This window comes from Episyrphus balteatus, chromosome 4, assembly GCF_945859705.1.
Source record: "Episyrphus balteatus chromosome 4, idEpiBalt1.1, whole genome shotgun sequence".
NCBI lineage: Eukaryota > Metazoa > Arthropoda > Insecta > Diptera > Syrphidae > Episyrphus > Episyrphus balteatus.
This window is the reverse complement of record NC_079137.1, coordinates 36,909,454-36,936,775: the sequence shown is the minus strand read 5'-3', so window position 1 is coordinate 36,936,775 and position 27,322 is coordinate 36,909,454. Positions and strand designations below refer to the sequence as shown.

Below are 27,322 nucleotides of genomic sequence, written 5' to 3'. Positions count from 1 at the left end.
CTTGAATACCCTTATTAAAAAGCCCTTTCCTTAGACCGTAAATTATATAATTTCGCAAATTAGATCACTTCGAATGTCAAATTAAATGAGATATTTTGCGAAATTATCTCATTTGAACTTTCGTGAAAATAACTTTTAAAACTTACTTAAAATTAAAATAAAAAAGGACTCCTGGGAGCTACATTTAAAAGACTAAAATTTAGGACATACAAAAATATTACTTTTCTTATTTTCGTCAGATTATTTCAGTAATTATTTTAGCGGAAGTTTGCAAAAAAAAAAAAACCTTTGTGGCTATAAAAATTTGTCTACCTTCAGCCTTATTTAACTCAAAAACCATGCGACCTAAAAATTTGTGTTTTGCACAAAAAATAAGCATAAAATAAGCTTCAATTTCTATGATGAACATAAGGGGTATTCATGAAATGCTGCAAATTTTGGGTAAACCTGGTTAACGTTGTAAAGTTTCAAAATTAATAATAATTTCAACCAAAATTTTGAAACGAAAGCAAAAGTTGAAAAGAAATTTATAAAATGAATAGACTTTAAGGATAACGATCCATGAATCACTTTCTGATATTCTTATTTCATTCATAATTTCTTCGAAAATTGAGAATAAATCAATGAAAGTTATTTGCGGCTTTTGTCTTCTATCAAATTTAACATTTTCCAAATACAAGTTCCTGAATTTTCAACATATTCTGTAGTTATATTTGAACTTCGTTGAAAAAAATCCTTTGCCGTACGTATCTTCAATACAGCAGCACGAAGTTGAAGAAGCTGTACAAAATAAATAATGAAAATAGTTTGCTACAAGATATTATTGCAGCGCATTTAAAAATTGATTTAGGTACATTTTTAGGAGAACGTGACCCGAACTTTAAACACTGTACATCCATTATTGCTTCAATTATGCAAAGTCGTTAATAGTTTTCCAACCAACAACCACTAAACTTTTTGGGAAAACCAAAAAAAAAAAATCTTCATATTTTTACAAAGTAATGAATACTTAATCTATTACTACAGCTTTGTCACTAACAAATACAATAAAACCACAAACCAACCAACCAAAAACCCATCAATTTTGTCCAAAATCGTGTGCACTTAATACTCCTTGTGTTATTCAATCAAAAATATATCCGCACTAATAGCCTTTGTTCCATAACAAATTCAATTATATACCAACATTATTTTTTTCTATCTCTTGTACATATTTTTGTTTTGTCTTCAAAATTCAGCTCACGTTCCAAGTGCACCTACTAACTTGCATTCGAATTTGACGTGAAGTTGTCAATTTCTGGTGAAAATTTTAGCACATACATTCACCATTATGTCGCAGTGACAAACTTCACCATCGCCATCATTGATTTTCAATTACATTTTACAATCCACTATGAGTTTTGTTTGTGTGTGTTTGTTCATGATGATGACTGCGATACAATTTGGTATCTAATAGATAGTTTTCACTTCATCACGAAGTCAGTAAAGTAGGTAGAGGTTCATTACAAATACAATTACATATTATGCCGGTTGTATAGTTTTACAACAGCATTTCACCATTTCCCCAGCGGCGAGCGTGCTCTGCCGATGGCGGGTATCGGAGACAACTTGTTGCATAGTGCAACAAGCACTACAAAAGAGACACACTCTGCAGCTTACTCATTTGTTATTTGATTTAAAAATGCACACAACCTAGTTACCAAAGCAACCAAGGTCGGTCTGGAAAAAAAGCGATTAGTTAGGGCCCCTGATCATAGGGGGCGTAATAAGTGGAGTGCCGCAAGAGGCAATTCCTGGTCCAGTATTGTTAAATTTGCATTTTCTTTATGACTAAGACTAAGACTAAGACTAAGACTAAGACTAAGACTAAGACTAAGACTAAGACTAAGACTAAGACTAAGACTAAGACTAAGACTAAGACTAAGACTAAGACTAAGACTAAGACTAAGACTAAGACTAAGACTAAGACTAAGACTAAGACTAAGACTAAGACTAAGACTAAGACTAAGACTAAGACTAAGACTAAGACTAAGACTAAGACTAAGACTAAGACTAAGACTAAGACTAAGACTAAGACTAAGACTAAGACTAAGACTAAGACTAAGACTAAGACTAAGACTAAGACTAAGACTAAGACTAAGACTAAGACTAAGACTAAGACTAAGACTAAGACTAAGACTAAGACTAAGACTAAGACTAAGACTAAGACTAAGACTAAGACTAAGACTAAGACTAAGACTAAGACTAAGACTAAGACTAAGACTAAGACTAAGACTAAGACTAAGACTAAGACTAAGACTAAGACTAAGACTAAGACTAAGACTAAGACTAAGACTAAGACTAAGACTAAGACTAAGACTAAGACTAAGACTAAGACTAAGACTAAGACTAAGACTAAGACTAAGACTAAGACTAAGACTAAGACTAAGACTAAGACTAAGACTAAGACTAAGACTAAGACTAAGACTAAGACTAAGACTAAGACTAAGACTAAGACTAAGACTAAGACTAAGACTAAGACTAAGACTAAGACTAAGACTAAGACTAAGACTAAGACTAAGACTAAGACTAAGACTAAGACTAAGACTAAGACTAAGACTAAGACTAAGACTAAGACTAAGACTAAGACTAAGACTAAGACTAAGACTAAGACTAAGACTAAGACTAAGACTAAGACTAAGACTAAGACTAAGACTAAGACTAAGACTAAGACTAAGACTAAGACTAAGACTAAGACTAAGACTAAGACTAAGACTAAGACTAAGACTAAGACTAAGACTAAGACTAAGACTAAGACTAAGACTAAGACTAAGACTAAGACTAAGACTAAGACTAAGACTAAGACTAAGACTAAGACTAAGACTAAGACTAAGACTAAGACTAAGACTAAGACTAAGACTAAGACTAAGACTAAGACTAAGACTAAGACTAAGACTAAGACTAAGACTAAGACTAAGACTAAGACTAAGACTAAGACTAAGACTAAGACTAAGACTAAGACTAAGACTAAGACTAAGACTAAGACTAAGACTAAGACTAAGACTAAGACTAAGACTAAGACTAAGACTAAGACTAAGACTAAGACTAAGACTAAGACTAAGACTAAGACTAAGACTAAGACTAAGACTAAGACTAAGACTAAGACTAAGACTAAGACTAAGACTAAGACTAAGACTAAGACTAAGACTAAGACTAAGACTAAGACTAAGACTAAGACTAAGACTAAGACTAAGACTAAGACTAAGACTAAGACTAAGACTAAGACTAAGACTAAGACTAAGACTAAGACTAAGACTAAGACTAAGACTAAGACTAAGACTAAGACTAAGACTAAGACTAAGACTAAGACTAAGACTAAGACTAAGACTAAGACTAAGACTAAGACTAAGACTGAGACTGAGACTGAGACTGAGACTAAGACTAAGACTAAGACTAAGACTAGACTCAGAAAACTGTCTCGAGCCTTCATCCTAGAAAAATTATGATCCGCTTCTGTAAAACAACAGAAGGAAAGTTTACATAAGCTACTGGGACTGAGATGCAAACTTTTAGATACGCCACCGACCGACCGGTGTGTGCGGTAGGTCATTGTTGTATAACAAAAAAAAAAGAAAAACAAGTCTTTTGTAGAATTATCTATTATCTGGCAACCATCTCGAACTCATTCACTATAACTCCTGGACCGAAAGTGACTTCCTGAATGTCCATGATAAAAGGAAGTAATTTTACCATCAAAGCTTTACTACAAAGAGCCTTTTGGAACTTTATAGTTTGATGTGAGTGATCTCTCTTTTCCTTGATGTTTTATCTTTTCCTTACGGCTGATTAATTGAATGAACTTTTCTAGGACCAGTTTTGTACTAGGTAAGTTGTCGTTGATGTAGAAAAAGTCCAGTTATCTTTGAAAACAAAACACAACAACAACAAAACAAAAACTAGGTAACTAATGTCAAACAACATTGCGAAAGAGTAAAATATAGGTTGGGAAAAAGTGCTTTAACTTTATATTTTGTTGTTGTTGTTGTTTAGTAGGTTTACACGCAGAGAGAAAGGAAACTTGATATACTTTGTGACACATAAAACTGCCGCTCAGATGTTGCTCTGTTTGAAGCTGCATGGAGATGCATTCTGGGAAAAAAAACTAAACATATACACGTATAAAAGAAAGACACTAGAAAGATTGTGAAGGCTTAGTTATGCAGCACTCTACATTCTACGACAATCACCGGTATAGACAGAATTATGTTATAATTCCTTTGGGGGTAAAATATTAAAATGGAGCAAAGATGGTTGATGTGCCACTTTTATGTGAAGTTTTAAGAGATAAATTGGTTGTAGTTTGTTTTTTTTTTTTTCTTTAATGCAAAAATCCTGTTAGGATGAGAGTTTAATGGAATAAGTTTTTGATGATTGAAAATAATGTTTTTTTGCTGATAGACTGACTGGAAACTGAACTGGTATCTAGTTTTGATTTATCTTAATGTACTTTGTCAATTTAAGTGGATAATGCGACAGGATTGAAATGTAGGTCGAAGTAACTAGTTTTGGCTTGCGGCAATAGGTTTATAGCAAGATTAATCTTTTCCCACCTTAAATTTAAAAAAAAAAATCAAATAATATTTTAAGCTTTTACATAATTTGGATTTAAATGAAACTTTTAATTAAGATAATGAAGAGAAGGATTTACTCGTAGATTTTAATTTTCTATTAAAAATGTTTAAAAGCAAATTTTTAAATAAATTTTTCAAACTTCACAGTTTCACAGATCGGAAATTGATCCCCAACAGGCTGTGATCCCCTCAAAAAGCTTGAAAACCTTTTTTCGAATCCTGAAAAATAAACTGGCAGTTACTTGGGATCGATCCTACAACTTTTGGGTGACTAGGCGAGTGCTTTAAAATCAGGCTATCTCACTGTTAAAAATTAGTATATCTAATAAACTACAACTAAAGCTGAAGTATGTTCAAAATTCAAAAATTTGTTAAAGTTGTTTTAACTACCAAACACTAAGACGATTTCCACATTAAATGATTCAAATTTTTTAAGAAAATCTTTTAATATTAATATTTTGGTAGAGTTTTTTTAAGATGAAAATTCTTATCAAAATGGAATGAAGTTCATTTTAAATTTAAGTGGATTCTATGTATTATAAAAAGTAATCTTATTGTTTCAAGAATATGGGATTTAATGTGAGCGTCATCTTATTTTAAGGTGTCTTTTTTTTCCGTGTATCCACTTAGCAGTTTTACTCTATTTTTTTCAAAACTTGCCACCAGATTTTGGAAAAAAAATAACAACAAAATCGATAGTCAAAAATCGGTTTGTAACGATTGAAGCCAAAATGTCATTCTAACATATGAAGTTTAAATTTTGGGTCCTGTTGCTGAGGGAAATGGGCATCTCTGTTTTGCCAATTTTCTCAAAAATTTGTATGGAGAACTCTAAATCCCGCACTGAAAGAACATAAGAAGTAAAAAAAAAGAGGTTGTCTGTAAAGCCGGTTAACGGACTATGATTTTACGTGATAACGGCGTCAGAAAACAGGTTGTGTGCTTTTGTTTAAAATGAGTCGATTGAAGCGTTTACTTTTTTCAAACAATCATAATTTACAAGAAAAAGCTAAAAAAAAAACATATAATTGTATCTTCTCACGCTATTAAATCAATTTTTTTCAATGACAACCTATAAAAAATTTTATATCATGTGATATATTTCACCTTTCATTTCATAAAGCCACACTTAAATTTTTATAATGTGCAAAAAGTATAAAAATAATTTATTGAAAACAATCATTTTCATCAAAAAAAAGCGAAGAAAACATGAATTTTTATCTTCTCACGTCATTAATTCCATTTTTTCCCTAACAACATATAAAAAATTATACCATCTGAAAGCTTATTGTCTTAGCTCAAAATATATATATCGATCAGGTCTACGAGACATCTACAAAAAGAGCTAGCATTTTTTGAACTCGATTAAATTGCATTAAAAAAAGCAAAAAAAAACATTTATTTTTATGTTCTCACGCTATGGAAACAATTTTTTTGTTTGACAACCTATAAAAAATATATATTATGTGAAAGCTTATTATTTCACCTTTATTATGACGTATCAATCTCATTTCAAAGAAGCCTACAAGAGAAGTTAGAATTTTTTAAAGTCATATATGTCGAATTTCCAGACTGAGATTACGGTACTTCCCACACTGGTGGCTGTTCGGGGGGCAAGAGATCTCCACTGGTGTTTTGAGGTTTTTCGCAAGTTTCTTAATTTAACACTGTGTAGCTTGCAGTTACTCTATCGTTATGTGTGATATACCAAATGAAAGGTAATTGTATCAGTATAAATAATAAAATTTCTATCTGCTCTTGGTCAAAAGTTATAACCTGTTGAATTCTAAAATTTTATTTTACCGTTATCTCAAAATTGTGTTTACAAAAATGATTGAAATGATCGCACACATATAGTCGTAGTCATGGTCTATCATTACTCCATATACTTTATTCCTGTATCTGTTAAAGATAAAAATAAAAAACGATGAAAATCTGTTAAAAACGATAAAAGAATGTGTTTTTTAAAAACTTGTTTCTTCCGTTATTCAGTAAAAACTCACTAAACTATTCCAAGTTTTTGCACATGTACGCATAAGGCCAAAACCTACATGTCCTATAAGTTTGAGCACTCCAAAAAAAAGCTAAAAATCAAAAATTACCCAAAAATACCCCTAAAAAACAAGGTGTTTTTCAAAAATTCATATTTCGAAACGCAGAGTGTTGGAAAAAAAATCCGTATCAGACGCTTAATTTTTTTCCCTCATCTTTCACCTGGCATCTTTGGAATTGTCAAAAAAAATTTCCTTTACCCAAAATCATCATTTTGTCATAGCCCCAACACGTGTACAACGATCAAACAAAACGTTATAGCTTAGTTTCAAAATTTTTTAGAATTTTTTCTTAAATGCAGTTATTCTTAAATTAATCTCATCTATCTATAGCAAAAAAAATCATCAAATTCTCTACGAATTCGCGTTTAGATTTTATCCCAAATTTCATCTTTCCATTTTATCCCTGTTTATCCTATTAAATGATGATATTTTTAAAAATCCTTCATTTGGATTAAGCTTTAGGTTATTATCTTTCAAATAAGCTATAGAAGATTTTTGTATCTCTAATAGTTTATTTTTAATTTTTAATTGAAATTTTTTGCCGCACTGCGAAAGTGCGAGAGTGTAACGTTAGAAAATGGCGTCACTTTTTTGTGGTGGCTGCCATGGTTCATCGATTTATAAGACGTTATCACGTCAAAAATGTGTTGTACGCTCATACGAGTAATTAAGTGGCAAACTGAAAACGGTCCGATTAAGTGTTATGTGATCTATTTAAGTACTTTCAGTGTTCTTGCTAGGAACCTTGTATCATCCGTTAAAAATATCAAACACCTTTTCTGCTCAATTCAATAAAAATTGTAAAATTATGACGCCTTCGTCAATTTGTTCGTTATCTTTAATCAATGGATGGGATAGTTGGAAAACACCGCAGTATTTTCTGATTACGCTTGATTTTAGTCGAAAAATAGCTAACAACTTTAACAGTAGTTAACTTATAATTCTAATCTTTTTTCACTTCAGCATCTTAATCATGCATTCCCTTAAACAACAATGGTGAAAACATAGGTACAACCTTGTGAAACTCCACTTTGATATAATATAGCTTTCTTACAGCCTCGCAAAGTACTATAGATTTGGAAAAGTGCACCTTCATAGTCGGGACAAATGTCATCAGAGGTAACCTTCATTATCAAAAGCATGAAACCTTTGGTTCAAGTCTGCGACAGTAGTTTTATTGTCTGAATTTAAAACCACTGTTATTAACAGGCTTAATTAACAACATTATTCACGCTTAAGTGACATAATATTACGAAAACTTTTTTTTTTTCGTTTCTATGAAAAATGAAAGAGTTACTCATATTTTTGTGTTGGTACAATATTTGGAACCAACAGTCTCCGGAATCATCGTTGTGTATATTCCACGCTAAATATGGTTAAGTTAGGCAGACTTTGAATATATTGAACAGGTTGAGGGGTTCTCCTTACCTGGGGTATACACGATTACCAAAACTTACAAGATACGTGTTGAAATTCAATACACATTTTTTTCAATATTTTTTTTTTTTACATAAAGAGCAACAACAACAACAACAAAAGATACATGCTCCAATGGTATAGAGAAGATAATCTTCTGTCAACTTGACAGGTGATTATGCAGTTCCACTGTAAGACATGCTAAATTTGCATAAGCCACATGCAGACAGACCTCCATAAGAAGAGTTACATAACAGTTCCACTTCACAAACAACTGACTGGCTGGTATTGCTGCACTGTGCACTTTCGTGGTGTTTCGGTTGGTGGTGTCGCATTTTCAAATTATTACGAGACGACGACAACAGAACCCCCGTCAGATAAAAAATTATATGTAGCTTTTCTTAACTTGTTTGGGTATAGAAGATATTGTATCTAAGAGTCTTTAAATGGGACGCATAACCGTTTATCTGTCGTCTGGCCACCACAGTCACTCTGGCTGTAACCACCACCGCCTGACGCTCTGTCTTACTGGTTGAGGAGGTGTATATTTGTGTTTCCTTCTTTTTTGTCCAAACTCGAAATTGAACAAGAAATGTAAAACCTAAAGTATCTGAATCTGTAAGTTTTATCTGTATGCGTGGTGTATCATTTGTGAAGCCGGTTTGGCAAAACAAAATTTGGCACAATGCACTCTCCATCTATACCTGAGAGATCTTTAACCAGCTTGTGGTGGTGTCGTTTCGGAGTTCATGGATCTACAAAATGTGCATTTTGTATCGAGAACGTGTTTTTTTTTTTTCTTCTACCATTCAATTCCGCTTTTAATGGTGCAGCAGTTTAGAATATAATTGATTGCTGTCTTACATAATTCCGAATTGAGCTGGCTTGACCATTATAGTTGATGGATACTTCCGGTCAGAGTCCAATCGAAATTGGTTGGTTGGATTTTCGGGAGTGGACTTTTGAAATAGGGTAAAAGCGGGTGAGATGGCATACCTTTTTTGTTTTTGTCATATTTTACAAAGTAAACCACATTTCATATTTCTAACAATGCAAAAATGTTCTATATTCAATATCCAACGTATTATTTGGTTTACAGAATTTTATATTTTAAATTTATATTTTTAAATTAATATAGAAAAAAAGTTTAAAAAAAACCATCTCCCCCTATAGGGTGGGTGAGATGGCGCATGAGTTTGTTTAAGGTTTCTATTGCCAAATTCATTGCACAAATGGTTGAACGATGTGAAGGAGTCAAGCACCAATGCATTCCATATAATAGATTGCAACTAGTCGTCTTTTTTATAAAATTTGAGCTTGGCTGAATTACTTAAAAAAAATATTTCGAGGGTGATATGGCACATGCTAACACTATACTCAATTGAAAAATTCTTGTACGGAATGCGCCATTTCACCCGCAAAAAACTGCGCCATCTCACCTTTTTTCGCATAATTCCTATTCGTAAGCACCCATAAAAAGCAGATAGAACTAGAGCTCAGATTTCATGCGCAATCCATAACTTATACTCTCTTGTTTGTATTGGTGTATCAAGGGCATCTAAGATCCCAACGACTCACAAAATATCAGAACAAAAAAAAAAGAGCGAAAAAAAAAATTCGAAAAAAATCATCACATGATTTACTTTTAAATTTTTTTTATTTTTTGTATCAAAGACAAAGAAACGAATACTGGCTACTTCGATTTAAAATATTTAAAGAAAGCTAAAAATATTTTTCATACATTTTTAGAGCAATAAATGTAAAAGATATTTAAAGTGCGCCATCTCCCCCGCCGCGCCATCTCACCCGCTTTTACCCTATTGTTTCTGGCTATGAGACCTATGATTAATGGTAAAGCCTTAAGCTCAGTTCAAGTAAGTTTCAAAATAAGCCTGTGGGTCAAACCTTTTTGGGTAGATTTGTTTCTATATTTTAATTGAAATTTTCGACAAGGGGCGTGTTCAAGTTTTAGATTTATTTACTTTTTTAATTGGAAAATAATTTTTTTTGGGTTGAAATGGGTGTGTTTTGGTAATTGAATGAAGTGGTCTTGCGGCAGTATGCCAAAGAATTATTTAAAATCTATCTCAACTAACTATAACTCTTTTGATCTAAATTTTGACAAATATAGTGCAATGTGCCTGCTTTCTTATATGAAATCTTAAAGATAACACTCTTTATACTTTTTTATATTGACTTTGATTTATTAGACACTTTTAAAACTTAAATTTTTAATCTTATCTAAAAACTTTTGTCCACTTAAAGTCTTTTCCAATCGGCATTGAAGTTAGATAAGAACGAGTTACGTTTGACATGCTATCGGTCAACATTTTTACTTAATCTTCGATATTGTATGTATTTTCTTGCAACAAAAATTTCTAGCTCTTGAGGAGTGTGTGCTTAGTGAACTTAATATTTTCCTATCAAATTATGACATGGTGCTGGGGTTTTTATCAATTGAAGATAAAATCTTTAATTTTTTTCTTACGAAACAACACTTTTCAAACTAAAAGAGAAAGTTGGTCTCAAGGGGACTGAAGGCGGTGTTAAGGGGACTGAATCCTCTGTAGGAGGAGGGAGCAGACCATTCTGAGGTTCCATATTATGCTGGTTATTCTAGTCAAAAAATTTGATCTTCTAAAACGGGTTTTGAAAAATGCAATATTATAGCCAGACTTCTAACTAGATGAACTGTAAAATGCACCTACAGCAAGCTATACAACCTCTTAAGGGTAACATGTCAAAAGTAGCCCATTTATTGCTGATCTACGAAGCGCTGCACCGCGGAGTTAAATTGCTCCAAATAAATCGGTTTTTAATTGGATACTCTTAAGAAGAGTAAGCTTAAAATATTTTATTGGTTTTTTTTTGCACTCGAAAGCCTTCGATCGTTTCAATAATTGGTTAAGTAACGGTTTATTTCTCCCAAAAACAGCTTATTTTCAAACTTCAGCATCATTTTTGATTCACGTGCATTCATCAAAAAAGTTAATAGGTTTTAAAGTGTGAAATACGACCTTTCCAAAAAAGTATCATTCATCCGCGTACACCCGCGTCCCTGCTGGCTATCACTGTTTGTTTCAAGCCTTTTTACACACAATTTATGTATATGAAAAACGCACTTTTTGAGTTATAAAAATAACAATCCTTAGTGTACTTATGTGACAAAAACTTATAACCGAAATAAAAAATGTTTTTATACACTATTTACTTGCCAAGAGACTAAAAAATAATGTTAAAAGAAAAGATCATAAAAATCAGGCCGTTTTTAATTTTTTCCATACTTTGCACTGAATTAACGCACTGTCCCACACACAGTGCGTAGGACTTCTTATTAGGTTATTCGAGACGTGATCGGAAAAGGTCCTAGTAATCTTTTGCGATTCTAGTCTTTCGTGGTTAATTGTGTTGGTGATGGTCTGGATACCCGATTTATATGTATGTCTCTTTGTCAATAAGCCTAAATCCGTCATCAGAAGTGTTGTTGTATAGGCTATGTTTTCCGTCCGTATTTCCAATGATGCCTTCGTTTCCTAGCTTTTCATTAAAATCACGAAAGACAATGTTAAAAGTCATAGCTATGGGTTTTTTAAGCAGGTTTTTTTTTCGAGGAGCTCATATAGTAGAATCTTTCTTTGTGCTATCGTCTTTCTCATCCGTAGAGGCGTCACAGTGAGCCTGAACAAGTTTAAGGTTGACCTAAAATGACGACAAAAACTAAAGATGAGGCTTTGTTCCTGAAGGCCTCAGCAATAATAATCCTTTCTTACCAAAATCGGATTAGCTTCCTTTTTTGAGATACCCCCCGTTAAAGTGTTTTTTTTTCGAAAAAAATTCATATCAACGCAAGGCTCGAGTGCGATAACTTAGGCGCCAAGAATTGAAAACAGTTTTTAGTAGAGGTATTCAATACAAAATAATTTTTTGTTATGAGAGGGAGGGTCTATGTCCCCCCCTTTAGGCGGGAGGGGAAATTTTCTAAAAAATCATACAAAAAATTATTAAAAAACAATGGCAACACTTACAGTTATGAATGATACCTTTTTCAAAAGCTAGAATTGTACACTTAATTATAAATTTTAAATCAAGTTATTTTAATCAGTTGTTTTCGAAATAATCGATTTCAAAATCAACAGTTGTGAAAAAGAAGTTTAAAAAAAATACATTGAATACTATTTTTGTCAAGGCTTTGGATTTCATTACGGGATAAATTGATAAAGTAAAGTACCTCAATAAATTCCTTATCAAATACTTAAAACCATATATTTCTTTGCCTTCTAGTTTTTAAGAAAATTGAAAAATAGGAAAACTACTTTCTATAATAAATTAAAGGAGCATGGCAAATTCTTAAAGTAAAGGGATTATTCTACAAAAAAAAGTTCTGTAGGTACTTTTTTCATTAACCCTCTGTCGGCACACGGGTGTGAATTTGGCAAGACAAAAATAAAAATTGGTCATAAAAAAGTGTCTTTGGGTGATAATACATTTTTTTGGAACTGTGAAAACAATATTCGAATTCCTCGGAATATTCTTCATCAATTTCATATATGATTCTCTATCAAATAGTGAGACCGAAAAAAGTTCTAGCGAAATGAAAAAGTATAAACCAAATTCGCAAAAAAGAGGTGTGCCTACAGAGGGTTAATCTAACCATTCGAGGTCAAAGTTAAAAAAATTTATAGAAACATTTTTTACTTTTTCAAAATTTTCTAATTCACTGAAAAGTTATTATTATCAAATTAGTAAGATGTATTCTTGTAGGGGCTTAAACGTTCTACAAAAACATCCTTGGTCCCCACTGAATTCAATATAGTTTTCTTATGACCAGTGTGCAATTTTTTGTTTTTAAATATATTGCAGTATGATGACTTAACTTGTAAGATTTTGGATGTCTATAAGTATATTTTAAGCTTATTTGAAATTATTCAGGGTTCGTTCTGTCTCCTGTAGGGAGTAAGTTTCATAATGTCAAAAACTTTCTTCTTTACCTATTTTATTTATCCTGTGAGTCACTTAAAAATAAACGCTTTCATTTAAGCTAACTTTATCCATAATATCGTATTTAATAGATCCCATGACGAAAAGACCATTCACGGGCAGTACATTTTTAAATATCAAAAATCCCAAAACATTTATGTAAGCATGTAATTTCTTTTTATTTCAAAACCGTGTTTATTTTTTCTTTAGTTTTTTTTTTTTTTGTAGGTAGGGAAAATCTTTTTTGTGATGATAAACGTTGACATAAATCATATCACATAGGTATTAAACATTATAAACCAAACTAAAGACCGCCTTTGTCTCTTCCCTCCAGTTCACTTTTTAAACATCAAATAATTTATCTAGAAAATTGTTTTACACCATCTACCATCAACTTCATAAGTAATAGAATGAAAAAGTATTTTAAAATTCCAAAACAAAAAATTGAAATAGGCTAGTCCCAAACCGAAAAACGTTTTTCCCTAAGCCACTAAAAAGGTAATTTTCCTCCCTCATTCTTCCACTTATAGCAATTATACCTCAAAAAACATACAGATACAAACATATAGATACAACACCGACACCGTAGCATAATCCATTAATATTTAACTCAAGAGAATTATCCTTGTTTTCGTTCCCATTAACATCTTCAACACACATCATGTCAACGTTCTAATTTTAAGTGTGGAATAGGAAGGAATTTTGGAAGTTTTTCTTTCAAAAAACAAAAAAAAAAAAACATCATCTCTTCAGTTTGGAATTAGGGAAGGTTCTAGATATACCTAGCTTCCTACTACACACCTATGTATCTATCTACCTAAATATCTACACCCGGAAATCTGCATCCATATTTTATGATTCTTATTGTTTTTATTTTTGGGATGTTATTTTTTTTTCTCCTGGCTTTTCTCTTAAGGAATTAGGAATGATTGTGTTCTTTTTACTTGCGATGTAAGTACTATAAAAGTAAGAGGGTAATGTATTGGTTTTGAAAAAAAAATTGAGTTCGGATTTTTTTTTTGAGAAAGCTTTAATTAAAAAAGAAAGTTTAAATGATTATGAGAGTATATAACTGAAAGAAAGTGTAGGATTTCAAAAATTCGGTAACATTACCGAAAGTTAACCTTTTATCTGGTCACCCAAGTCTTTCTTACTAATTTAGCATCGCTCATTTTAAATATGCAAATAACGGGAATATTTCGGAAACTCAAGCTGATAAGAAAATTCTGATTTATGATTCGAGTTCAGCACACCCAAAACTTTTAAGAAAGTATTTTTTGTTTCTGAAATAAAAACAGTGTAAGCTAAAAGCCACTGCACAGTGGTTTGGGTTGTATGGAGATGGCGTCATAATTCAATAACTTCTGAACTACTTGTTCAATAGGGATGAAACTTTCAAGCATGATATAAAGTCTCAAAAGAATTCACCACACCAAATTTCCGCCCACTGACACGCCCACTCACAAAATTTTTTTCTGTTTTTTTTGTTTTATTAATTTTTTTTAATAGTATATTCAATTTTTATTTCAAAATCAAACTCGAAAAAGTAATTCTCATGTTAAAAAAATACAATCAATTATTAAAAATACGAAATTTCAAAAAGTCAAAATTTAACCTTTTTTTCTGGAGAATTTATATTTTCTATGACGGAATTGAAATTTTGTAATTTTTTCTCAACTATCTCGCCACTTTTTACTGCCCAAATGTCATAGACGTTTTTTACACACTACAGGCAAAAATAGATCGTACCTAAGGAAAATTAATATAAAAACAAAAAATCAAAACGGCTCAAAAAGGCTCAAAACATACAACACTTAAACCTCAATTGCGCAACTTGTGGTCGATTGTGGGTGCTAAGATTATGTTTTTCTTAAAGCTGACATATCACTCTTTATAACAAACAACTTTTTTTGCTTAAGTTAATTTAAGAACTATTTTAAAAGTTTACTTGAAGATTGACAAAAATAGAAAAAACGCGTAAATGGTACATGACTCTACCCACATAAATATAAAATTAAGCGTTCAAATATGACAAAAAAATTAATAAAATAATCTACACACCTTCCTTTTGTAATTCCATTTCAAAAAAATATTGATAACTTCACTTTTATAAAAAATAAAAATACTTGAATTTTATCAAATTTATTAACACCTGTTTTCAACGAAAATTGAATAATCAGTTCACTTTGAAAGCTAAAACAAAAAATGTATGCAGCAGTAAATATTGAACTATTATTTATTAGAATAAGTCACTTGGGACAGAAAAAACGAACTTTATTTTTTTTATTTTTGTCATATGGGCGAAACCACAGTGCACTGTAGCAAAAAATCGATTATAAGGATCTTATAACGAAATTATCTCGAAAATGCGAGCTGATAGATTTTTTTTACTTCGGATTCGAGTTCAGCATCTCAAAACCTTCTAAAAAGTTGATCAAACTTAATAAAACAAAACAAATATTCCATTTTGCAATACTCCAGTAAATTTACTTTTTTTTTCAGAAATTTTAACTTTGTACAAATCATTAATAATATGAGCAAATTCATGAAACTCATCACTACCCTTAAATGTGTTTTTACTGAGTTTTGTAAAAATAGATTCATTCCTCCTAGGTAGGTATAAGAAAGTAGGAAGGAAAAAAAAAAGTATTTCCCTATCCTTTCTCACCTTTTATTTGACGTGTTGCAACTTGCAATATTCATGGATGATAGCGTGTGCCGGCAGTGTTGACATGCTTTCTGTAGTATCTAAATATTGAATTTTTTTTTTTTTGTAAGCATAATATGAATGTTACTATATCTTAGGTATATTTTTATGAAGATATTGTACGTATTTAGGATTAGACTGCTCCTTATCTATATGCTTTTTCTTTGGAAAAATTGTTTTCTTTCAAAATTTTTGAAATTGTCTATAGAGAGAGATATTATTTTTCTATTTGGGATATTTCAAGAGACCTTCAACTTTATGCCTGCCAGTAAGATTTTTATACTCAAACGGTGCAGTTGGATTTTGGATATTTATTCTTTTTTTCTCAAATCAATGTTGGTTTCGTAAATTTTGTTCGTGAGTTGTTTTTATAAATATGACTAGGATATTGACATTTTCGGTAAGAATCTTAAACCAAGAACTATTAATTTTATTCGATATTGCCAATAAGTTTTAAAAAACAGCTTTGCAAAAGGACAAAATAAGTGATTGGCTTAAAATCATTCTATGTATATTTTTTAACTACATAACATACAGAATAAAAATTGTAGTCCTGTGCAGGTATCTATTTAAAAAAAAAAAAATTACCACAAAAATTCAAATTCTTAAACCATTTTGTGATATCCATGTGTGATAAAATTATAAATAAATTATTGCCAATTTTGAAGCAAAAATCTACCATTATAATCTCAAAATATTGCGTTATACATAGTTGAAAAAAATAAATATTAAAAAAAAAACAATAATGGTTAAACTAAGCAACCAGATCTCAATGAAACTCATATGTTCATTTATTAAAAAGCTTTAAAAGACCTTTGTTTTAACATCTTACTCGATCAATTTGCGGTAAATTTTTTAGAATGCATTTTTTCTTAAAGGGGTACCCCTTGATTTTTTTTTTTTCGAAAACCTGCAAAAATTAATTCGTAAATTAAAAACTTTGAGCATAGTGAACTTTAGAATGTTGTTAAATTTTGACTGCAAATAAGTAAGTTTCTTAAAGTATTTTAAACGAGTTAAAGCTTATAGGCAATAGATGGTATAAATAAATTGCAAGTGCTTTGGTTTACCTCTATCAAAAAATGATTTCGCTCAAAAATTTGCTGTGCCGGGTTCAGGGGCACTAGAGGTTTTTGTTAAGTAACGAATTTTCTCAAAAATTGATTTCATTTGACCAATTTTTCAAATCGATTTCTCAGAGTAGGAAGTAAGATTGCACAATTTTACTACGTATACAGATCTTAAAAAAAATATTAATAAATTCGTAGAATGGAGAACTTTGAGACTCGGTTTGTGTAGTTTAAAAAATTAACTGTTACACTGATAAGCCTCATATCTGGTGCACTTATTCCATGATATAAAATTTATATATCAATAATTGAATCCTTTAATTAACATAAAAAAAAAGAGTGTGTGTACACATGTACATGCGACTGAAGTTATACTTCTCACTCAGTATATTAAAATGAATTTCATTTGATATTTTTATTATTTTTGTTTTATATTATTATTAAAATAACACGGTGTTACAAAAATGAGGTTTTAAAATATACGCGGGCGGAGACCTATCAGGTTTTGTAGAGCTAGTCGCACTGAATACGAAACGGTATTTAAAAATCCCCTAACACCCCCAAAATCTGGAGTTACGGGCAAAAAACGGTTTTTTGGACCTTCATCCATTGAAAAAATTCTAGCTTCGACAATTTTTTACCCATTTTCGATTTTTTTACAGTTTCTGATAGAAGATAAATATACTTTTTTAACAATGTATAAAACATGTAACTCGGTTAAACCACTTAGAATTTATAAGCTGTCAAAGTTCAAAAATTCAATTTTTTTTGTCATTTGCCCAACTTCGGCATCAATTTAAAGTATATGTTTTCAAAACAACATGCTATTTAAAAAATATATTCTAAAACTATATCTATTTCCCAATTGATCGAGGTATTTTTTATGAAAATCACTTCAAAATTGGCTTAGAAAAAAAAAATTTTCGATTTCAACCCAGATACAGAAATTGGAACTTTTAGGTATAGAACAAAAATGTTGTTTCGGCACGTAGTAGGATAAGTTGGGCGCCAGGATTTGATGAAAGGTTTTTGTAGAGGAGCTCAATACAAACATTTTTTTTCTTTGGGAGGGGGGTCTATCTCCCCCCGTTTAGGTGGGAGGGGGCATTTTTCTAAAAAAAAATTATCAAAATAAAAAAAAATTATTAAAAAACAACGGCAACACTTACAGTAATAAATGATACCATTTCCAAAAGGCAAAATTGTGCATTTAATTCTAATTTTTAAATCAATATAATATTCCCAATAGTTTTTGAAATAATCGATTTCAAAGTTAAAAATAGGGGAAAAAAATTTTTTTAAAACTCATTTTATACTATTTTTGTCCAGACTGTGAATTTTAGTAAATAAATTACTTAAACAGAAAACTGCCTCAATTGATTCCTTATCGAACCGTGAAAACTATATGTTTCTACGTCTTCTAGTTTTTGGGAAAATTGAAAAATTATTTTATCAGATTTTTCTTTTTTCAAAATATTTTTTGTTTTTATTTGTTTTTATTTTTCAATTTTCTCAAAAACTAGAAGACGTAGAAACATATAGTTTTCACGGTTCGATAAGGAATCAATTGAGGCAGTTTTCTGTTTAAGTAATTTATTTACTAAAATTCACAGTCTGGACAAAAATAGTATAAAATGAGTTTTAAAAAAAATTTTTTCCCCTATTTTTAACTTTGAAATCGATTATTTCAAAAACTATTGGGAATATTATATTGATTTAAAAATTAGAATTAAATGCACAATTTTGCCTTTTGGAAATGGTATCATTTATTACTGTAAGTGTTGCCGTTGTTTTTTAATAATTTTTTTTTATTTTGATAATTTTTTTTTAGAAAAATGCCCCCTCCCACCTAAACGGGGGGAGATAGACCCCCCTCCCAAAGAAAAAAAATGTTTGTATTGAGCTCCTCTACAAAAACCTTTCATCAAATCCTGGCGCCCAACTTATCCTACTACGTGCCGAAACAACATTTTTGTTCTATACCTAAAAGTTCCAATTTCTGTATCTGGGTTGAAATCGAAAATTTTTTTTTTTCTAAGCCAATTTTGAAGTGATTTTCATAAAAAATACCTCGATCAATTGGGAAATAGATATAGTTTTAGAATATATTTTTTAAATAGCATGTTGTTTTGAAAACATATACTTTAAATTGATGCCGAAGTTGGGCAAATGACAAAAAAAATTGAATTTTTGAACTTTGACAGCTTATAAATTCTAAGTGGTTTAACCGAGTTACATGTTTTATACATTGTTAAAAAAGTATATTTATCTTCTATCAGAAACTGTAAAAAAATCGAAAATGGGTAAAAAATTGTCGAAGCTAGAATTTTTTCAATGGATGAAGGTCCAAAAAACCGTTTTTTGCCCGTAACTCCAGATTTTGGGGGTGTTAGGGGATTTTCAAATACCGTTTCGTATTCAGTGCGACTAGCTCTACAAAACCTGATAGGTCTCCGCCCGCGTATATTTTGAGTGTTACACCGTGTAATTAAAGAGCGTATTTTCTTAACAATCTGAGCTTATGGTATTCATAGGAAATTTTTTGATGCTATCTCCGTACCTTAACCCAAGACAATCTGACTTCCCTGAATATAGTTATGCATGAAAAATTTATAATTGGAAATTAAGAATCTTCATACCAATTTCCGGGGCAAAATTTTTGAGAAAAAAAATTAATTTTATATCTACGATTGATGGCCTTAATATCAATACAAGTTTAGTTTTAGTCTATGTTGTTTTCTTTTTCTTTTATTTATGAGTATTTACGTTTTTGTTTTTGTGGCAACTTGACACATGCAACTTGACACACGCAACTTGCCACATGCAACTTCCCACATGTAACTTGCTACACGCAACTTGCCACACGCAACTTGCCACATGCAACTTCCCACATTTTGCATACTGAATGCCACATGCCTCGTGCTACTTGCCATATGCCACATGCACTTGCACCATGATTCATGCCACATGGTAATTGCCACATGCCACATGCAACTTGCGACATGAAACATGCAACTTGCCATGTTTTGTATGTTTTTTTTACCGTACTGCGGCGTACTGCATTTTTAAATACTAAAGTACTAACAACTTTAAGGGTGAAACGACATTCCTGTTGCCCAATTGTCTCGGAGATGGCGATCGCGTCATAATCCCTTTGACATTCTTGTCAAAAAAAACAAATTTTCATACCCGCCGTCCCATAAGAAGTATAACTTCAAAAACAGTCGAAATTTGGTTATTCCGGGTGCAGGGAAATAATTCCACGGGAATCTGCTCCACATGGGAATTTATTCCACCTCATGTGGGAATCTGTTCCACTTTTTGAAGTGGAATAAATTCCCGCCTCGAGTGAGAATTTATTACACTTTTTATTGGGAAATAAATTCACCTTCAAATTTGATGATTTATTCCTTGTCACTTTGGAGAATGATTCTACTTTATGTTTGTATTGTATGTGCAATCTGGAGAAAAGCTGGATTTTGCGGAAAAAGATAGTATCTTAAGGTACAAATATCGTATGTAATTTTGAATGAAAATTATAAGCTTAGTTGATTTTTCACCTTAGAAAATTGTTTCAAATAGTCAGAAATTTATAAACCATTTTCATGCCTAGAAAAGTAGAGCTCTTTCCAATTCGATCTGGGAAAATAATATATATTTCATAGCAAAACAATAGTTTACTGAAAAGAGGAAGAAGATTTCTTTCAAGTCTCATAGATTTCAGTTCGCGTGATTTGAATAAATATCTTACAAACAAAGCGGACAAATAATGAGAACTTAATGATCAAAAACATATCAATCCTTCTTGTAATAATTGGTTGAAAGCGAAGCATAAAAAAATTTGCTCACATGAGAATCTACTCAAATTTTACAACCGAAACGCGAAGCGGAAAAAATTTTGACCACGGGAGAATCAATTTTGAGGTGTAGATTCTCATGTGAGCAAATTTTTTTCCGATTCGCGTTTGCCGGATTATATGACATATACAATATACATAAATGTACATTTGTGTTTCTATTAAATATCAGTAGGTATGTTATTAAACACATACAAACTCAAATGTCCCGGCAAATTTATGTCCAAATGTCAAACTTTCATAAGACCAACTTGAGAGAAAACGTATTTTTTGAAGAATTGGAATTATATAAACATTTGTGAATATTTCAGTTGAAGGAAAAACTATTTAATCGTTTGTTTTGAAAAAGAATACAACGTCGTTTTTTAAAAATAAAATATTTTGGTAAAACTAAACCTTCTATTTCCGTATACATAAAGTATTGATTAACATGAATTCAAATATGGCTCTCAAAATATTCAGAAATTTATCTATTTTTCAGATTTTTGGTGGGTAATAATTCCACAAAAAAATTGGTGTAATAAATTCCCTTATACGGTGAGAATTTATTCCACTTCAAAAAGTGTATTAGATTCCCACTTGAAGTGGAATAAATTCCCATGTGGAGCAGATTCCCGTGGAATTATTTCCCTGCACCGTTATTCCGTAGTTAATAAGATTTTGTTTTGTGTGGTATCTGTATGCTTTCGAAAATTATAAAATTTTAAAATGATGTCAAAAAGCTTTATTAAGAACCTTTAAAAACAATATTTGGCCAAAAATATAGGTCTTCAAAAACAAATTAACAAAATTTAAAATTAAAAAATAATTCATAATGCCCCACTCACCATAAAATACATTTAAAACCTACATTTTATGAGGTTGAAAACTTCTACATAACTAAGTGACCTATTCACAATAAAGTATTGCCTATTTCGTACAAATAAATTGGAAATTATCTCACTTCAAAATTGAAATTTGTATGAGTAACTATCTTTTTTGCCCTAAATGTTTTTAATAAAAACATTTCAAAAATACAAAAAAAAGTTTTTGTATCCTTTAGTAACTTTTCGATACAATAGCCAGTAAATTCAAACAGAAATTGAATTGTCAAGTTGTGTTTTAATTGCGTTAAAATTTTGGGTTGGCAATGAAATAAATATAAATAAATAGGTCTATAATTGCTTGGGTTCTTATTTGCATATAAAGCTCAATCGTTTCATATTTTCTCCATGATTTGTAAAGATCACGGTACTTGTATCTAATATACCAATATAACCGTCTTATCTTATTGAAAACACAAAATCAACTTTAATTTCTTAAAACTCAAAAACAAATCAAATGTGAATGAAAATTGAAATTTTGTCCCAAAAACTCTTTTAATTTTTTTTTAATTTGAATCAAAGTTCCAGTCAAAATTGTTTAAACTATTTCTTTCGGTCAAGATTAACTAACTGTCCTTAAATCACATACAACAATTTGCAGTTGAAAAATTACCAAGTCCAACTATCATATTTAATAATGTTTTGAACAAACAAAAAGGTATCTCAAGCATAACCAACAATGATCGAATTCAAGAGACATCCATTTAAAATGAAAATAAATTCGGCAACAACGGAGAAAATTGGCCGAAGTTGCCTGCGAGCAAGATTAGTTTTCTCTTGGAAAACATGGGTAACGACCTTTCGAAAATAAAAATTCTTCTTTTTCATTAATAATCTCCCATTCATACGATCTTTATTTCAATTTGTTTCTTCTTTTATATATTTTCAGGCTGAGCTTGCTGATGTCCTCCGCAAACGTCGCAATCGACCCGATGCTTCAGACGAAGATTTGGGACTGCCACGCAGTCCAACGACCCCACAACGTCGTGAAACTAATAACACAACCAATCAAAGTGAAGTCTCATCGCTGAGCATGCTCAGCATGAATTCCACCATTGATTTCGATGATGAATTACCCTCATCAACAGCCAATCATTCTGGAGACTTTTCTTCGGTAGCAGATCGAACATCATCGAGTATTTCGAGCAAATTTTCTGGCGGTGATAATTCTCGATCGGAAGATGTGGAACTCTTCTCATCGAATTGGACACGTCTGTCTCATTCAGCTGCTAAGCACAAGATGGCTGTAAGGCCTGTTAAAAAGAAGGGGCCAACTAGACATCGACGAACTTTGGAGGTAAGTTATCTATTTCAATAAAATGTATGGTTCCTTAACCAACTTCTGTCTATCTTTATAGAGTTCTGTATTACCATCAACTCCAGAAGTAAATGAAGATCAGACCAAGGCAACAGCTTCTGCAACCCTAGAAGTTAAAGGTTAGTTCTTATACCTCAATATTTCACAACTTGTATTTATTTCTATTCTTTTCATCCTCGCTTAGATATCTCATTGGACAAAGCTAAATCCCGATCTCTGCCACCAGGTGTCAATGCAAAGATCCTTGAACAACATAGCACCGAAATGAAACAAGCAGTCAGCATTAAACGCTCGAAAACCGAAAAAGGCCCATCGCCGAACTCGACCTACGCCATGCGTAGCAATGCAACTAAAAGTTCCATATTCGAATCAGTATCGCCTAACGCACAGAGTTCCCCAACCGATACCAACAAGGACGATGAAAGTGGCTTCTTCCGTCGCTTCGTCTATAGAAATTCCAAACGCGGTGCTTCCAAATCAACCAGTACCAACAATGGTAACAACAAAAATGCCGACGAACTTGACAGTCAGCCCGAAAGCAAGAAGCCAAATCCACCGCCAACTGAAATTTCCAAATCAATTGAAACAAAATCTGCTGAATACTCCCAAAAGGTGGAAGAAACTCGCAAGGATATCCGCAGGGATATTTTATCTACAGGCAATTCGGCCCTCAGTGCAATGTTGAATACTTTCATACTCTCTCCCGAATCGGAGAAAATGGTGACTCATGCTACAAATGAGAATATAACCATCAATCAATCAGCTAAACCGAAATCCGGTCCCGCAGCTAGGCAGCGTTACATTCCAAAAGATCTCTCCCAGCAGCAACAACAACAACCACAACCAATGATGATGGATGTCGATGTAAATCTTAAACACTCCCGAACAAGTTTGGAGAGTTTTTCCGAAAAATCTGACTCCCACATGAGAGACGAATTCATTTCAAAATCTATTGCTCTTTCGAAAATCTCCAAATCCCACACAGAAGAGAGCTTCCAATCGACTACACTCGTCAGAGAAATCAATGCTATGAAAGATCAGCAGAAGGAACACTTTGAAAAGAAACCAAAGATTCTCGGAATGAGTGCGTTCCAACAGAAAATCTCCCGTTCCAATGATTCTTTCAACAACACCAGTTCAAGTACTGATTCAGTTGAGTTTTTATTAGGAAGTGATCTCAGAAAACGTGGAAAATCTGTTGAAAAATCAAAGAGCTTTCGCACCTATATTGAATCGAAAGAGGACAAAGAGATCGCATCATCATTGAGAAATCAAGTGCCAAGTCTTCCTGATTTGTCGCTAAAGAGCGACAATGATTTGGAAGATGAAAAACACCTATCACTAGGATTTGAGATCAATGACAATAACCTAGTTAAACAGAAATCAAGTGAATTGCCACTTACCCATGGAATCTATACGAAAAACATCATACTTACCACTTCTAAGAATATGCCGTCTAGAATTCAAACAAAGTCTCCACTTTTAGGCACATCTGCTTGTAGCACGAATATCTCCGAAATCGAACAGAATATTGATATGCTGGTGAAGTCACCATTTGTAAGTGTTTTACGGAAATCGGCAACTATAAGTGATTCGGTGTCAGCTAAACTGGCGCCCAACGTGACGATCAGTCCGATACCAAACAAAAGAATCGATACAATTGCCAAAGTTGAGAATAAAATTGACAGAATACTCAGAACAGAAGATAAAGATATCTTCGTTCCACCGGCAACACCAGCTGCTCCACCACCAACACCAGCAACCCCTCCACCGGCATTGGTTGCTCCAATAATCATACATTCTCCCACAAAGGTTCAAATGCGAGAGAAGCCAAAAATTGTTGCTGATAGTGAGAGTCGAAAGTCTTTGCGGGAGAGAAATTCGTCACCGCAGACAACTATTTCTTCCAAATCAAATAGCTTCCATCGAAGCCGCCGAAGTTCTTCGGTAATCGAATCATCTGCAAGTAACAACAAAGGTGTACCCGAATTCATGAAGATTCAACTTAATCGAGTTGATCCAATTCGACCTAAGAGCAATGTGGTTTTGTCGAAGAATGTTCGTGAAAGTACTGAAGACCTAACTCGTCGATTCAGTAATGAAAGTGTTGAAATCTCGGAGGTTAAACCTCCAACTCCAACCGAAGATGATAGACCCACCGTTATGATACGTTCGAATAGTTCGACCTCATCCCGATCCGATGAATCACTACCAAAAAGCCCTACAAAGAAGACCTCCGATGAGGAGAATAATATTTTACGTATTGATACAAATACTCCTTTCAATAATAATATTCCATTGCATGAGCGACGTAGGTTGTTCCTTAGTGAAGATAAACTGAAAAACGATCGTAAAATCGAAGAAATGAAATTGGAACGTAAAAAATCGATGTCGGAAGAGGTCCGTAAGATGCCTACGGAAGAGGAGCCCGTTGTGGTGGTTCTTCGAAAAAAATCCTTCGGTGTTATTCAGCCTTCGGCCAATAACAACAAAGACGATCCCACACCAGAATTGATGAAAGTCTTTGCTAGAAGATCTCTCAAGATCAAAGATGAAGATCTTCCAGACCCTCCAATAAAAAAATTTGTCCCTAGTGTCGATAGTGACAAAGAAAATCAATCGTCCAGTGAAGAAAAACTCGACAAACTCTCAGCAATTCAGCAACAACAAAATGGTCTCCCCAAAACAGACACTGACATTTCCAAAAATCGTAATTCTCTAGCGGATTTCCGTAACAACAAATCACAGTCATTGAATAATAATGGAATCGGAACACCGACAAAAACATTTCTGCCACCAATCCGTCTTAGTGGGCCATTTCGTCAATCATCGCAAGGATCACCGGTAATGGTTGGTAAAAGTATTGAATCAACGACAAACAATAATAATAACAACAACAACAGTTTGACAAATAACAATAATAATGTGTCAACAAAGCCAGTGGAACGTCAGTCACTTGCAACTGTAACAGTACTTTCGTCATCAGTGCCACCAAGCGTAGTTAATACTTCTACAATTGAACAGAATAGTTTCTCAACTTCGACAACATTCACAAGATCGACTATTGAACGTTCAGCAACGATGGCAACCATGAATAGGGTGGAAAGTGAGTTTAAGGGTATCCATCAGCGTCGGGCCGAATGGGAGAAACGGGCCAAAGAAGCTTTGAAATAAATTTATATTGATAAATGCATTGATAAATTGGATGATGGCATATGAATTGAATGTGTGAATGAATAATAAAATTGGTTAAATATGACTGTGGTGAAAATAGTTGTATGAATTTTAGTAGGTGAGGTGAAATTGGTGACATTGTTGAGGTGAAAATAATAATTTCCTGCTTATCTAAGAAAGGATTTTAATGAGTTTCTTAAAGAAATTCAAAAACAATTTGACAAATGTAAAATGATAAAATCAAATGACAGTATTGAGGTGAGAATAAGTTTGAAGGATACTTGCACGCTTTTTTATAAACATTCTTTGAAATGTTGATGAATATTTCTTCAAAACATCTCTTTTCATTCAATATATCTAAGGAGAAAATATTTTTAAAATATGTCACTGCTTTAGATTTTGACACTTACGAGGTGAAAAATCACAAACAAAAATTTCGATCGAGGTGAATTTTTATTCAAATGGATGAAAGCATAAATGAGGTTTGTAATCTAATTGAAAAAAGAAATTATGAAACATTTTTTAGTCCCCGAGTTGAATGCACTTCAACACTGATTCACCTCCATAAAACGAAATTCAACTTCACCAAAGTCATATAAAACAAAATTGTATTATGAAGTGTGCAAGTGATTATTATTTACGAATGAATTGACGAAAAGCTAACTGTGAGAAGATGAAATAAAATTAATATAAACATTAAAATTAAAGATTAAAAAATGATTAAAATAAAAAAAATAAATTATATAAATGTTTTCTTATTATTGAACAGAAAAAAATTGACAATTATATTTAAATTTACATAGCAAATATACAAATATATTTACATTTTTAAGACAAAAATTCAAAAAAACAAAAATCAAAAATAAGAAACTGCTACTGCAAGAAAATATATAATATTTTGTTAATAATAATAATAGTTTTGTTAATATTTGATTTATTTTATATATACAGAGAAAAAAAACAACAAAAAATCTTATTTCAAAAAAAGTATACTAAATTAATTTATAAAAGAACAAAAACACAATTTCTTATAATGTGAAAATAATATAAATGTTAAGAATGATAAAAAAAACATATAAAATTATAACACTGTTAACTATATTAATGGAAATATAAAATAAAATTTAATAAAATAAAAAAAAAAAAAACATATATATTATTCATTTGAGTTGTATTATAGAAATTAATTTTTATTAAAATCTTACTAAGTTTATTAAGTAAAAAATTTATTGATGTAAAATATAAAATTATTAAAACAAAAAACTACTACTATACA

At 31.9% G+C, this 27,322-nt stretch overlaps 1 protein-coding gene across 4 annotated transcripts in view; it reads left to right on the top strand.

The window, feature by feature from the left end:
• The window catches only part of LOC129919851 (putative mediator of RNA polymerase II transcription subunit 26), a 157,246-nt gene extending 130,582 nt beyond the window's left edge, over positions 1-26,664 (top strand). For 3 of the 4 annotated variants that reach the window (XM_056000936.1, XM_056000937.1, XM_056000938.1), the window contains 3 exons: positions 22,444-22,851; positions 22,913-22,991; positions 23,057-26,664. In XM_056000936.1, coding sequence (XP_055856911.1) covers positions 22,444-22,851; positions 22,913-22,991; positions 23,057-26,046 — 3,477 coding nt within the window. In that variant the 3' untranslated portion in view covers positions 26,047-26,664. Of the gene's footprint in view, positions 1-22,014; positions 22,345-22,443; positions 22,852-22,912; positions 22,992-23,056 lie in introns of those variants that run through there. The other variant, XM_056000939.1, reaches the window with a different exon arrangement.
• The last annotated feature ends 658 nt before the right edge of the window (positions 26,665-27,322 follow it).